The sequence below is a fragment of the Liolophura sinensis genome, chromosome 6, assembly GCF_032854445.1.
Source record: "Liolophura sinensis isolate JHLJ2023 chromosome 6, CUHK_Ljap_v2, whole genome shotgun sequence".
Classification (NCBI taxonomy): Eukaryota; Metazoa; Mollusca; class Polyplacophora; order Chitonida; family Chitonidae; genus Liolophura; species Liolophura sinensis.
In genome coordinates, this window is record NC_088300.1 from 56804580 (window position 1) to 56819399 (window position 14820).

General features: G+C 36.2%; 1 protein-coding gene across 1 annotated transcript; it reads right to left on the minus strand.

Moving 5' to 3' along the window:
* Positions 1 to 568: 568 nt before the first annotated feature.
* Positions 569 to 14810, minus strand: LOC135466252 (MOB kinase activator 3B-like). The gene is made up of 7 exons (XM_064743662.1): positions 14733 to 14810; positions 9431 to 9581; positions 7089 to 7182; positions 6391 to 6524; positions 5513 to 5628; positions 4890 to 4976; positions 569 to 4213 (listed from the first exon to the last, which is right to left on the minus strand). Exons 1-7 carry the CDS (start codon positions 14808 to 14810, stop codon positions 4184 to 4186), a joined length of 690 nt encoding a protein of 229 aa, XP_064599732.1. The 3' UTR covers positions 569 to 4183.
* Between the last annotated feature and the right edge of the window lie 10 nt (positions 14811 to 14820).

Sequence of the window (14820 nt, forward strand, 5' to 3'; positions counted from 1 at the left end):
GTTAGTATATAATTAGAAAATTTACACTAGCAGACAGTGTATGGTGAATTATATATTGTAAAGTCTGTACGTCAATGTGTTGACACCTGAACAGCCTATGACAGGTGTGTGAAGACTAGCTATGGCAATAATAGCTAGCTGACAAGATCAATGAGAAGCACGAGCTGCTACAGTTCATACATGTAATGCAGGCCAATTCACGAAGTTCAGTCGCTCTGGTATTCCACTGCATGATGCATCAGAATGTCAACGCCCACATGCAAACAATACATGTGTACAAGGCCTACTGAGTAAAGTTACGTGGATGTAAATGTTACATAATGTGAACTGTTTTAAGGTTTTTGACTGCAGTTTTAAGTGAAAAGGTTTGGCCTGTACCTGGTGAAGTGTGGTTGTTAACCACATTTTCCACCACCCTAAACCTCACCACTGGCATACTAAGTGACATATTCTTGAGTAGGCCATATGGCTTTAAATATCAATTAAATACAAATAATCTAAGGCATGGATGATATCTAATATGCACACTTAAAATCAAAACAGAATGAAGTCCAGTGAAAATTCAGCCGACTTTATTTTTTCGGAGGTACATATATTTGCTTCTTTGTTTTTCTTTATAACCAAAATAAATGTTACCACTTTCAGTCTGGTTTGTTGACTGCATAACACTTCAAGCATTTCTGACACCAGACAGGGCTTGTCTTACAACACAGCCTCCAAACAAATTGTAGCAAATGTATATCAATAGCAACCATGACGCTTTGTCCTGAATGCTGTTATGCTGATGTGGTAAAAGAATTGTCTCAGTGCTGCCTGAACTGGTTAGCACTCACTGCTGGGAATATCAAGCTGTTACATCTGAACCATGGAGCATCTCTTGAATAACTGCATATAGGTAGACTTTATCTAGATGAACTCATAAAACTGCTACATATACATGTACAACTAATAACAAAATCTGTCTAACAATTTCTACAGAAATATCAAAGGTTTCAAGCACAGAAATTTTGTGAACCTTCATCTGGAATTGTGCATGTGCTCATATTTAAATTACATGTACATTTTTTCCTTTTTCTTTTCTCTCTCTCCTACCACATGAAGTGAACCAAAGATTAAATACATGTCAACAAAATACATTAAATGGTACAGTGACTAGAGATATTTTTTGAAATTTAGTTTACCACCAGTTATATGGATGCGCAAAGGTTAGAACTATTGGTGTGAAGGTAGTTCAAAATAGTATATTCCTTGCACCGCTCTCTATGCTTGCTTTAGGCCGCTGCCACCACTAGATAAGTTTGGCTTCTCAGCCTGTGAGACACAGGAGTTCCCACTTCTTTAGGCCTATCTTAACCACAGATATTTTAGTTCTGTGATGAGCATGCAGCAACAAAATTGCTTCAGGTGTCATGTTGAGCATACTTCAGGTAAAGAGAATGCATATGTATCAAGTATTTATAGGCTTAAGGATCGAGTTGGTGTTGTTTTGGGGGAGTTTTGGGTTTGTTTTTTTTTCTGACATCATTTCCTGTCTCCTCTGTGACCCTCCATGTTTTTGTTGTTAAAGATCTCTGTGTAAAATTTGCTAGGGGTAGCAGTGGTATAAAATTAGCATAGAGAGCAAAGAACAATGCAATTAAGTTATACGCTACAAATCACTTTTTGATATTTGATCATTCTGTATCATGGCAAACCAGTGGCTAAAAAATTCAAAGCCTTATGCTGTATACCCCAGAAGCCAATGAAATAAATAATTTGGGAGATCTGTGGTATTTTTGAAATAGCTTAAATCATCATTTTTGTGTATCCACTGTTGATATTAACCACAGAAATTAAATCTCAAAGGTAAGGAAACAAAATACAACACAGCTACTTAAAAAAGGCTCAAAAACAACACGTGAAAAACATCATGGCTTGATGAGTAACAGTATATATAATACAGGGTATAAAAGAACTTTTTTTTTTTCATTTTTCCACTTACAAGTGTATAACATATATGTATAAAAACAATGAGAGGGAAAAAAGCTAATAACTGGTGAATGTAATGCCAAAGAGCAGAAGAAATAACATTTGAAAGAGATTTTTTCAAAAACAGATCAGAAATTTGTCATACACTAACTCAACATAAGCAATTTATTTTACCAGTGCTCTGAAGTCCAATACTCCATAAGACATGGTATAAATACAACTTCAAAGTCTTAGTTGTTGGTGGAACAAAGCAAGGATAGCTATAAAGGTTTGTTTTAATCACCAAAAAGAGAAAACATTCAATGCAATACATCTAAGGTATAGAGTAAGGTTAAGAAATTTTAAATTCTCAAAACTATGTAAATACAAATTATCAGTATTGGTATACTGATATACCACCCATGTTTACTGCCAACAAATTCTGGCTCGATACAAGAAATCGATGAGATCATAACTTAAAAACATCCTACAAAATTTACTACTTCTTTCTTTCTGGTACCTTGTTTCTTCAGTTTGCTATGAATTATCTACAGCAGCGCAGGAGATATGTATACCTCATTTTCCAAAAATTAGATTGTCATTAAAATTTTATTCAGAAACAAAAAAAAAAAAATCAAAAGACAGTCAACCACAGTTTAAAACTAATCTCTTAAAAAACAAACAGCTATCATCAGTGGACCAGCCACTTTAACATTTGATAAAATGAAACTGTAAGATTTTCCTTTTCATTTATGAAATAAGTAGGTAAGAGTGATAGGTTGATGAGTTAAATTATTTCTTTGATTGTTGGTTAATGTTGTGAAATTTTCTTACACCCAATTCCAGTTAAACTGAGTAGAAAATAGGTTCCAGTATGCATTATAGTTACTGCAGTCTATAAAATTCCTTACAGCTTCAGATTATCGCTAAGTGGGCTATGATAATGTTTTGGCCTTTGGTTCAGGTTGAGGTAGATAATGTAACAATGTTACACTACAGGCCTTAGCTCTTCACACCCCTCACCTCCATACTAATTCTGGATGAATAATGAAGCCTTTTTTGAAAACTGCAGCACTAACCTAACGGCTAACGTGAAGTACAGTAAATCACCTACAAGTTCTAGAAATTTTTCACTGCTCTGCAATTTGAACTACAGTACAGGATGGTGAATAGTCTGTCAAAAATAATGTGATTTATTGTTATTCACATAAGATGTCATTTTTTATCAACTTAGTACACCAAGGTAAAAAGCTGGTAAAAAAAAAAAAGGTGTCAAATTATACAAGTAGGTGATTTACTGTATTCAAATATAACATAAACATTTTTGTTTAACATGCAGAGCAGACATTTTGATTCATGGTTGAAGTAGCACATAAGGGTATTGTAAGAAGCTATGGGCTACAATATTTATCAGATGAGCTATTATGACATTCAACATTATTTGAGGCAATCTCATGAATGGAGTATGACGGATGTTTTACATGAAATGGATGAACCAGGAATGGTAATGGGAAGTATGTACACATACACCTTGACAATTGACTAACCCTGAAACTTATTATTATTATCCTTCAAACTGAGGTTACCACAAACACTAGTTATATACTGGGCATCGGTCACAATAACTGTGAGTGTGGCATTCTCAGGACTTTGGCAGACTAAAGAAATATAAATCATCGTCTAAAACTATTTAGGCTACACTGACTGCATGTTAAACTTTTGACGAAACCTATTTGGTTTTTCAGACAATAAATACAAATGATAAAACAATGAACTGGTAATACCATAACTATAAATGCTTTAAATTACTGTGAGATGAACCACAACAGATCTTCCCAGATCAGGCTCTTTTGACTATACCTTTGATACTAAATGACATTTATGTTGAATGGTTAACAATGTTAGTAGATGAGAACATTTGCAAGATGTATCTACATGACTCCTGTACATATAGGCAAAAATAAAGTACATTCTATATACACAATATATAAGAACTGGTTTCTGTTTGCCTTGCAAGACCACCACATCACTGCTGCAGCTCCCAAGTGGAACCAGAACATCTCAAAAATCTGACTGTCCAGCTATCTTTTTACTGGAAGGTACAGTAATGATCAGCCAAACTATGAGATATTACAGTAATAAGTTTTGCCAAGGTGAACATATAGGGTTAATCATCTCTGGTCTGGAAACCAGGGGAGACAACTCTGCAAGTACCTAGTTGGAACCATACTGCCTATTAGTGACATATTCTCTCCGTCATTTCTTTCTGCAAAAAGAAAAAAATTAACTTAAGCGATTAAATTTCACAAACACTCAAACAAGTTGTTAACAAATATATTTTAAAAGATGATGTGATGATTAGGAATAGGATGATGAACCAATGCAGTAATACTCAGTAAGACTTCACTCCACTAAAGAGAATACAGTGTAGCACCCGTTATATGCATGATTGATCGTAGACATAATATTCACTGTAGACTAACAGAATATTTGTTGCCAATCATAACCTTTATTCAAAGTTCTTGACATTCTCTATATTCATATGAAGCTGAATTCATATTTTAATAGCTATATGTGAATGTAAATGATTAAATGAAGAAACTACTTTTAAATGAACAGCCATAGCTCCGGTGTTAATAAGTAATACATGTTTCAAATTTACGAAAACTAAGGTTTTTTGTTGGCTTTTACAGCCTTATTCCTGAGAGAATACAAACTACTGTGGCTTCATAAAGGACAGCACACAACAAAAGTCTGCAAGATTTCGTAACCACAAGATTTCCATGTCTGGATAATTACTTTAGGAATACCTTTAGTTCCTGTAGACAAAATGTCAGAAACATAAAAAAAAACAAAGTATTTACCAATGTAGTATGTATTAGCCTTTCAACTGCAGCATACATTCCTTTAGGCTTAATCAGTCAGATAACAAATTTCCTTACCAAGGGTTCCAATTCCTTCTTGTCAACCAGATTATGCTCAGTCACAAAATAATAGAAGTGTTTGTAGCATGTGTTCACATGGGCCTCCTGAAACACGCACCAAAGTAATCCTACTGATGAGGAACACAGAGGTCTAGCCTTATCGGTGTTATATATATGCAAAATGTTCCCAAATCGTAAGTTACAGTATTTGTGCTTGGCCAACAAGCAAAACCACTTTTCTACATCTGTGATACTGATGTTGTTGAATGACTTCTGTCAAGATGTCAATGATAAGATGCATGAAATTAATCATTTTCTACATACATCTACATACATTTATACATTTATATTTTTTGTAGAAGACCCTAATGGTCAGTTACAATATTGTATTCTATTTCCTCATTCTAATCTGTACTCAAAAACTTAGTTGATTATTTTTGAAAGGCTCCTCCCTCAAGCTGGAGATGGTGTGTTAACGCTTCAAAAGACAAGTCTTTAGATCAATCCCAATGACTCTGTGCATGTGCATGTCCCTCAATTCTTATGCAAGACTTCCCACTGAGAAGAATACCTTACAGGCTCAATAGTTTCTTCAAAAAAATACCTAGATCTGCAAAAACTTAACTCCGGTTTCAACTTACTGCTCCTATAGTAACAAGTTTGTCAAAGTGATGAATGTAGACATGGACAAATACTCTGAACAGCCGCGTCAGAATTTTCTTCACTACTTGCAAGTAATTTCTAGGGAAAGGAACACCTGAAATGAAAAGAAATAAGAAGATCAAATTTAGAATAACGATAACGTACCATAGACAAGTTAATGTATGCAAACATAAACCAGATCACCCAGTTCATGATGGGTTATCATGACCTTCTGCAATACTAATGGAGAGGATGTAGATTCCTTAGCAATACTACTGGTAATCAATGTCACTGCATACTACATGTATTCACATTTTAATTACTTCCCACAATTTGTAAGATGAAGTTCTGAAGTATATGTTTTATTTATTTGATTAATGCTCACAAATTTTATATTTTTACAATGGTGGTCAGTTTTTGCGAGGGAAACTGGAATGTCCCTGGTAAACCATCAGCCTTTGGCAAGTTACTCAAGAGCCTTCCCATGTTGGATATTCCCATTCTTGATATACAGATATGAACGCCTTCTTGGTGAGAGATCAATGATCTTCAATAAATGTGAGACTCTGTCAGACGTCCGTAAGAGCACTATTAAGTTATTGTCAACATGGCCCCATGAACAGTGAGAGTGGGTAATCCACACAGCCCTCGACTATGCCCGGGATTGAACCTATATCTGGTGTCTCCAAATTATTGAGAGATTAGTGTCTTATCTACTCACCCACAACTAAAACATCCCTTTGTAAGTGACTGCAGCTTAATTCACCTTTAAGGCTAGAGACATTCATCGCAATTTTGAGGAAAACCATTTCCTATGTCTTGTCTTTTGTTTCTTTGGGCTTTTTTTGAGAATTAATAGGACAATTGCAAAACTCACCAACTTTAACAGGGAATATTTCCTCTGTGTTAATCTGTCTCTCCACCCATTCCATCAACAATGTGATGTAGTGAGGAGCTGCTAAAGCTGTTGGTTTCCTGTAGTTCTCTCCATCACACCAGTGGTACTCGTACCTTAACAACAGAGTGGGGAGTGTCACTGCATGTTACTTGTGCATATGTTCTGCCTTAACAGAAATCAAATGCGTATTTTTACAGCATTCTCATGTATTCATCTAACCTTAGAGTGTGCTGACTGAATAATTACATAATTTTTGTGAACAATGAATTGAGAGATTTAAGTGAGTTAGATTAGACGAGAGTTTTCTCCCATATCATTTTTCTGTCTAGCAATTTAATTCCTGGATGACATTCAGTGCTCCAGGAGAACATCTATGCTGTATGTAGCAGCTATGGAAAATTTCACATTTTCGGCAAACAAATTGATAAAATTCCTAGCACTACACAAGCTAATATACAATAAAAATGAAATACTTTACAACACTACAAATAACAAACTGCTAGATGATGGTAAGTTAAGAGCATTCCACTTTGAACTTTAGAACAAGGAACTATTTAGGCTACGCTATAATTAGTCCAAATCACCATGATATGGCCAAACTTTTGCCCATGTGACGTTAAGCCATAATCATTCATTTTAATTAGTCAGGAGCTCTATAAATGTACACTTTGACTCACTTGGGGCCCCCGGACATGGTAGGACAGGTCTGCTCTGTGCAGTGCTCTAATATTGTCCCATACAATAGGTTGATACGGTTAAAAAAATCCACCACTGAAAACAATGTAACAATTTATTATAACTGTGAATGAAAGAGTGATATGGATTTAAAGGCATTATTCTTACATTTAAAATTTTACTGAATTTGATAAGAAATTATATTAACTCTGATGATGATTTACATTTAATGTACATGATAGTTGGAGTATGTCCAATGGTTAAAAAAAAAAAACACTCCCCATACACACATAAGTCCTTAATTCCTATTGCATACACAAGAAGAAAATGCATGGTGGAATGTAAAATAACTAAGAAACTATTGTGTAAAATAATACAGTTACATCAAGACTTCACAGTGCTGTTTGGTAATGCTGCATAATTTCTGACCTATCAGTGTACAATGTCCTTGCATAAGTATGAGTGATGTAAAATAATCTGTAAGCTGGCTTAGATTAACAGAAACCTGCATTTTCACCAGCTGTTCTCCTAACATGGTATACACTGAAAATTGATTATTATTGGTCAATGAAGCAGAACAAAATGAAAATCTCCCATAACCCCAACACAAACACACCTTGCTAGAACAATGACCTGGCAATACTAGCAGGTGATACAATTAACAGCTTGCCAGAGCCCAATGTTCCAGGTCTGACAGGTAAGGGCCAACACTCCAGGTTTAGGCCTGTTCCCCTGGAGACCCGTTGACAACCTGCCCATTCTCTGGCTTTATAACCCCTGCTCTACCCTACACCTTCAGACCAGTGAACATCCACAACCTAAAGTGACCACACCATGCATTGGTCATAGACGAATGCTTCAAACAGGCTTCAGTCCCCAACCTTACAACAGGTAAGTCAATACATTCCAGCATAGTACATGTACCTCTACATATACAGTATGGGATGGAGCCATATGATTTCTGAAACTGTCTTTGGCTCCTGGTATTGGATTGGTGACGAGGAAACTCAACACTTGCACCAATCAGATGCCAGTCAGCTGATTGCAGAATACAATGAAGGCATACAAGGGCTGAACAACTTTGCTGCACTAATGGTTTTGATGTCTGGTTTCTCTGTCCCTCCTGGTATCTTTTTGTTGACGGAAAAATTGATGTAATCTGCACCAATTAGATGCCAGTGAGGGACAGCAGAAGTAAACAACTCAATTCTAGTTCAAACAAACTATATAACATTTAAATCTCCATATCTCTTTCAATTTATAATCCAAGTCTCTACATCTACAAACATGTTTACATCTTGTACTTGTCACTCAAAACAATATATACAAGAAATTTTCTTTTTAGGACAGGAGTGAAGTTTCCTGCAAACAAGTCCTACTGGGGACTTCCCCTTCTGAGGATATGATGTGTGCTGGTGTAAGCTGAAACTAGCACCATGATATGCTTAGAAGGGATAACAGTCGACACAAATAATGACACCATTCTGCCATCCATATGTTAATTCAATAGCATGCAACCTTAAATAATAAACAGCAGCAATCAGTGGTTGACTGCTTCCTCTGCCAGGATATCACTGGTGTCTTAGCAGGTGGCCACCGGACTTAGGTTGATGAGTGGAGTGTGAAGAGGGTCAGACACTTCCTGACCACAGTGACTTATCCCAGTCCAGGCTACCATGACTCCACCACTAACTAACCTGCACTACTATCAACTTCACTGGAGACAGATATGGTTTTTACCTCGGACTAGAATACATAACATCAGACTGGCCTGGCCTCAAACTACATTTACATGTATGATCAACCCTGTGGGAGCTTTCTCCTTCATATGAAAAATACAATTTTTCAGCAATGCTTTATATTAAATTTTCTCGCATCTGTTTTTACACAATAAAGATCTGTCTCAATGCACACAATTAAAAGTGATAACAGTTTAAGCAAAACTGCAAATACAAGTACATGTTAACTGTTTATGATATAGCTGTATCACTTTTTATAAAACTATAGGTCAACATGTACATTCCACAGAACTGTTATGCTAATATGTACAGCTCGTTTGTGTGCTATTACCACTTCCTGTCCTATGAAATGTTCGTCTCCTGGTAAGGGGAGGGCTTAACCTCACTTTCACAAATGAACTCATACAGTGCTGCCTCACTGGAATCCATGCTATGCTTATGGCACTAGACATGGATATGACTTTTTCTTACCCTAGGGCAATCATTACAGTTCTGCAGGACAGCAAAATCTATGAAACTGAGTATAAGTACCATCCCCAACTGATGCTTCACTGCAGCTTTGTGGTAAGCCCATCTGCCAATTTTGGCAGTGACATGCCCCTTACCATGTACAGCTATCCAATCATTAAGGTCCTCTCCTGGGGGAAGCTTCACAACCTCTTTTAGGTCAATACCAGAGCTTAATGATGCATTTGCCTGCTTATGAAGATTAAACTTCATTGTTCCAGGCTCAAATCGCTTTTTGGGACGAAATGTCTGAAAGACAAAGAAATACATGTATCATTGTACATAAACGTGTCCAACCAGGATGGCACTTACAACACCACAATCATTAATAATTAAATTTATCATCCAATAGATTTAAGTGCTAAGCACATGAATTAAGTATATAATGCAGCTGGATATATGGTCCAAAATATGTAATTAATTTTCTGTAATTCTTTCCACTTTGAGTCACAAATCTTAAAATTGATTTGTTCCTGCATCATACAAATTTTCCCTGGAAATTCTTGTAAATTACGAAAAAAAAAAAAACCTATATTTAATTACTGAATACTAAAATCTGTTCAAAATTCAAAGGAATGCTGTTTAAAATCTGAATTACAACCTTGCCACCAGCAGTTGAATAGTTCCTTCACTTGGCGACAGATTGAATGGTCAGAATAAAATAATCTGGTCTCATCTCAAAGCCGATGATAGTATCAAAATCATTATTTAGAAAAGTAAGTAAAAGAGGAAAATGCTGAAATATTTATTTCTCCCATTACACCTCCACAGTAAAAGATTGAATTGTTGAATATTGATTTGATTGACGTTTAGCGCTGTTCAAAAATATTACAGTTAATGAAACTGGGCAGGTGTACACTTTGACACATTTCCTATTACTCCTGACTTGAAGATTTATTTCACTGATGTCTTCAGATAGCATACTCAAGAATTATTCACTCTAAAATTAGAATTGGGTAAAAAAACATCTCACTGTTTTAATGAGAATTAATGATTCTGGCTTTAATGCTACTTCGGCAATATTTCAACCATACTTTGGGATGTTTTGACAGAAAGGGTTTACTCAGGCAATCATTCCAAGTTAATATCAGATATCAAGAGTAGTCTTATAAATTAAATGTTGCATACCATGAATTTTAATCTACAACCTTTTTGGACCGTTCTGGCATTACATAAATAGTAATTGATCAAAGACCATAAACATCATGTTAAACCACTCTTTGTGCAGGACGAAGCCTTCCTGCAGTGATACAAATGGAACAAACAAATCTAATTTTGAAAGGAGAGGTTTTGGTGGGCAAAAATCAATGGTTAGATTTCACACATCAGATTTCAAGAGACCAAGGTGTTTCAGACAGCTGCCTGCTGCTGTCTCTGTAGTGGCTTACTTTGGATAATCTGAACATTTTAACCCAAAGTAATTGAAAATTCATTGCTTTAAATTCAGTCGCCTACTTTTAAACTCTGACCTCCTTATCCAATTCTAAATGTACACCCTGCACGACTACTTCTTGTGATATTACTTATAATTCCATTCTCGGTGAAAGCAATGTCATCACAGAACGATTGGACATACAGTTATGTAACCAGTGGTTGGCAGACAGTCTGAAAATTTTTATTCCATTCTCTGTGAAAGCAGCTGCTTGCTTTCACATGTCATCACATCTCAGAAAAACTGAAAATATTTAACCTGTGTATGACAGACGACCTGTAAACAAAGTGGCAGCAGTGTTTACTTTAATACTGAGAAATGTATCATTGTCAAAGTTAACATGCCAATTAGTATTTACGAATGTTACAACCTTCAAAATATATGTACATATATGCATGCTTTGGCCCTTCAAAACAGCTTTTTCATTAATTCACGATAGCCAAAGTTGCAATCAATTAAATATTCCATAGATTCTACTACCCCCATGTTTATACAGGAGTGTCTTCTGGCAGGTTTACAGCCAATAAGTTGGATGGGGTTAATAAATTTTAGTTTCCATGCCATGTCACAAACCTAAAATAATAACTGTGTCCACCTTATTGACTGCAAAACTGCAGGTAGACACCTTGTATGGAATGTTACTCCTTAAGTACAGTCACATATTGCAATAAAGCCACACTCAACTTCAGCACGCCTATAAATGGTGTAACCTACCATACACTTTACACATTTGAGGAAATGTTCACACCATGATCTGTCCATGCAGGGGAAGAATTTAGCGAAAAAGGTACATGTATCGCAAAAAGTATACCAGGATATACATTGTAAGGGCAAAAAAAAATTAAAAATTAAACCTATATTTCTAACACTTATATTTATATAAGTAAATTTTAAAATACCTCAACCTTTTCGCAAATGCAAGAATACTTTTAGTACCATTTATACACCTTTATAATTTGATTTTAGAGACAACTACAGCGTACATTGGTTGGCTTCACAAATTTCAGAGCTTCATAAAAAGCATACTTTTATCAGTATACAAACCACAATCCCCTCAGAACACCTTGCAACCATGCAAAAGCACAGCGAATTACAGTGTATACAGAAATAGAGGCCATCATTCTTTGTTGGGATAACCCAACCTGATTAGAAAACAACAAATTATCAGTGAGCAAATTTTATTACTTTTTTTATTGTGATCAATGAAAAAGGTAGAAATTTGAAAGAAATTAACATTCAGAGAAAAATTAAAATAAAGGAATTCCAACAAAAGGCCAGTAAAAATAAATAAACAAATACAAATTTAGAGCAGAGCCCTTTCCTCTGGGAAAATTTTTGACCATGGCCTGAACTACAGTCTAGTACAAATTTTCCTCGGGATTTAATTATTTGATTGGTGTTTTACACAATACTCATGAATATTTCACTTTTAATAATAGTGAAAATCCCCACACTGTTCCTAACACCAACCCGCTGGAGCTCTGATATCTCTCTCATGGCACCCAAATTGCCTGAAGAACTTTTTTAAAGTTATGTCCTTCTCAGTTGGAATATGAAGATTAAAAATGTACTCACAGATTGCAATGAAAATATCTTAGTCTTCACCATACTTTTAACGTTAGCACTCAGTTAGTGTTAAAAACCATAAGTAGATGATCTGGGCGTCAAAGCAGGTGTCAATGCCGAGCTGTTCCATACCTTCAATATCCTTGCAGTTAATTTGAGAACAAAAATATGCCTTACTTAATGTTGCCAGTATGCCATGATGAGATCCTTAAATGAATCCCCTAATTCTTCTAAAATTTGGGATGGATATTAGTATTGTTGAAAGCTGAATACAACATTTCTTCACCTGCCTTTTGGAAAAGTACATATATCAGTATGTTGTTTATTAGATGGTCTAACCATGTGAGAATAAAAAAACTCAATATTCCCGCTAGAATTATATATATATTGGCTAAAATGAGCAGACCAGGTGCCCTAAATTTAGAAGAAATATGGTAATGTCATGAAGAAATGTCACAACTTTGAAACATCAAGATGGACAAACACTATGACTAATTAGATAAAACTATGTAAATATATAATCACCATTTACAAGAGAAGAGCTAAGCTAGTTTAAATGCAAAAGTTGCATTTAGCCAGTCTGGCATTGCCAATGTGAATGCAAAGCGGGCATCACTTAATCTGCTTTCTTTGCACTTGTCAGTGATGTGGCTTAAGACAGATATGGGGAATAAGGCAGTTTATCTGTGCTGTACGAACGTTAACTGGATCAGATGCCTTGCACATGTATTTTTGATGTGCTTCTGAACTGGATTAAATCTGGCCATTTAAAACCTAAAAATCCTTGAACTAGCCTAAAACCAACATAATTCTCAACAGCCTAACTCTAACAACACGCTTTGCCTTAACCTGGCAGAAGGCAAGATCACGCTGAAGCGCTGATATCTCGACAAGTGAAGCTGTCTCGACATCTGATTTAACAATGTACCAGCGTACAGTCTTCTGACTCTTCTGCGGCTTCATATTAAACAGTAAATTTATGTGTTGTGACAGCCAGGGTCTCCATCTCCCGGGGGAATACAAGCCTACTTTCTATTCGAAATTACTGCACAATATCCTGTAATGTCACGTGATATGCGCTCGCTGGTCTTCCCACACTTAGGAAGCACAATTTTGCACATGGAACTCACTGAGGGACAAAGATGTTTGCAGATGACAGGGCTTGTAAAGATGTACTGCTGACAGTTCTAACCGAGTCCCTTCGTCTAGGATCTACAAGTTATCAATTTATGTTACCTATGTTCTTTATAACTGTCCGCACTATCCACAAAAGTGTTCCCACCTGAGAGTGTATTTATAGTCTGTGTTGTTGGATTACCTGAATATGTATGACCTACTGCTCAAGCCAATACTTATTTATAGCCTGACAGTTGATGTATCTCATGGGAAACCTCGAGCACTGGCTGCTTGGTCATGTCTTAATTCTGCCAGGTTTAAGTGTGGGTCTGTACTGCTTGATATGTTAGTACACCGTCAGATCAGTTGAGTCACGTACATGCGGCTAAAGTACTGGCAGCACTACAGTAAAGTAAAAGTTGAGCGCAGCTGGGAGTTTATTTATTTAATTATTTGATTGGTGTTTTACACCTTGCTCAAGAATATTTCACTTCTACAACAGAGGCCAGCATTATGGTGAGAGGAATCCAAGCAGAGCCTGGGGGAAACCCATGACCATCCGAAGGTTACTGACAGACCTTCCCACAACTGGAAGTTTAAGACCAGCTTATGCTGGCTTCCTTTCTAGCCATATGTGGGAAGGTCTGTCAGCAATCTGCAAATTGTCGTGGGTTTCCTCCTAACACCATTATGCTGGTCACTGTCGAAGAAGTCAAATATTCTTAAGTACTGTGTACAACACCAACAAAATAAAATGAATGAGTCCATTCACCATAGTTGAGGTGGGGTTAGGCAGACCAGCACTTCCAGCCTTTCACTGTTATAAGGCCTATGGTAGAGGGTATATTAAGGTATAAACATGTATGGGTGATCTACTGATTTGTTAAAACTGCAACTCGTAGTACAAAGGTCTGTCATGCCAACAGAGATCAAACGTCTATTTTTGAGGGTATTCTACTGTTGACAGTTTTATAGTATGTTAAACATCCAGTAAGTGCATCCCGTTGCGGATCTTTTGGACTAAGCCACATAGCTACAAACCGATAAATTGAAAAGTAGACACAAATTCATATCACACAAAAAGTTTAACTACTTGAATAATATACACTTTCTTTTCTTCCTTGTCCAAATGTCCCACTCCCAGACGACATGCATGACTCATTAACGAATTTAAAACCCAGATTATTCCGAATGAGCACAAGTATTTTACTAAACCAGGGTTAAGTTAAGCAATTGTTGAAGTCAAATAAAACACATTTTGGGACCTTCTTTGAACATTTTCCCACCTTATCTCTTGAAAAGAACTGTGAAAATCCCGTCCTCGGTGGCCTCATTGCCATTTTTCTGTCATTTAATAAGCGCATGCGCGAATGT

Coding starts and splice junctions, on each gene's coding strand:
- LOC135466252 (XM_064743662.1), bottom strand. CDS start 14,810: ATGCGCTTATTAAATGACAGAAAAATGGCAATGAGGCCACCGAGGACG. Junction 9,582..14,732: donor AGTTCTTTTCAAGAGATAAG/GTGGGAAAATGT, acceptor TTTGTCTTTCAG/ACATTTCGTCCCAAAAAGCG. Junction 6,525..7,088: donor ACCATGTCCGGGGGCCCCAA/GTGAGTCAAAGT, acceptor TCTGTTGTTAAG/GTACGAGTACCACTGGTGTG.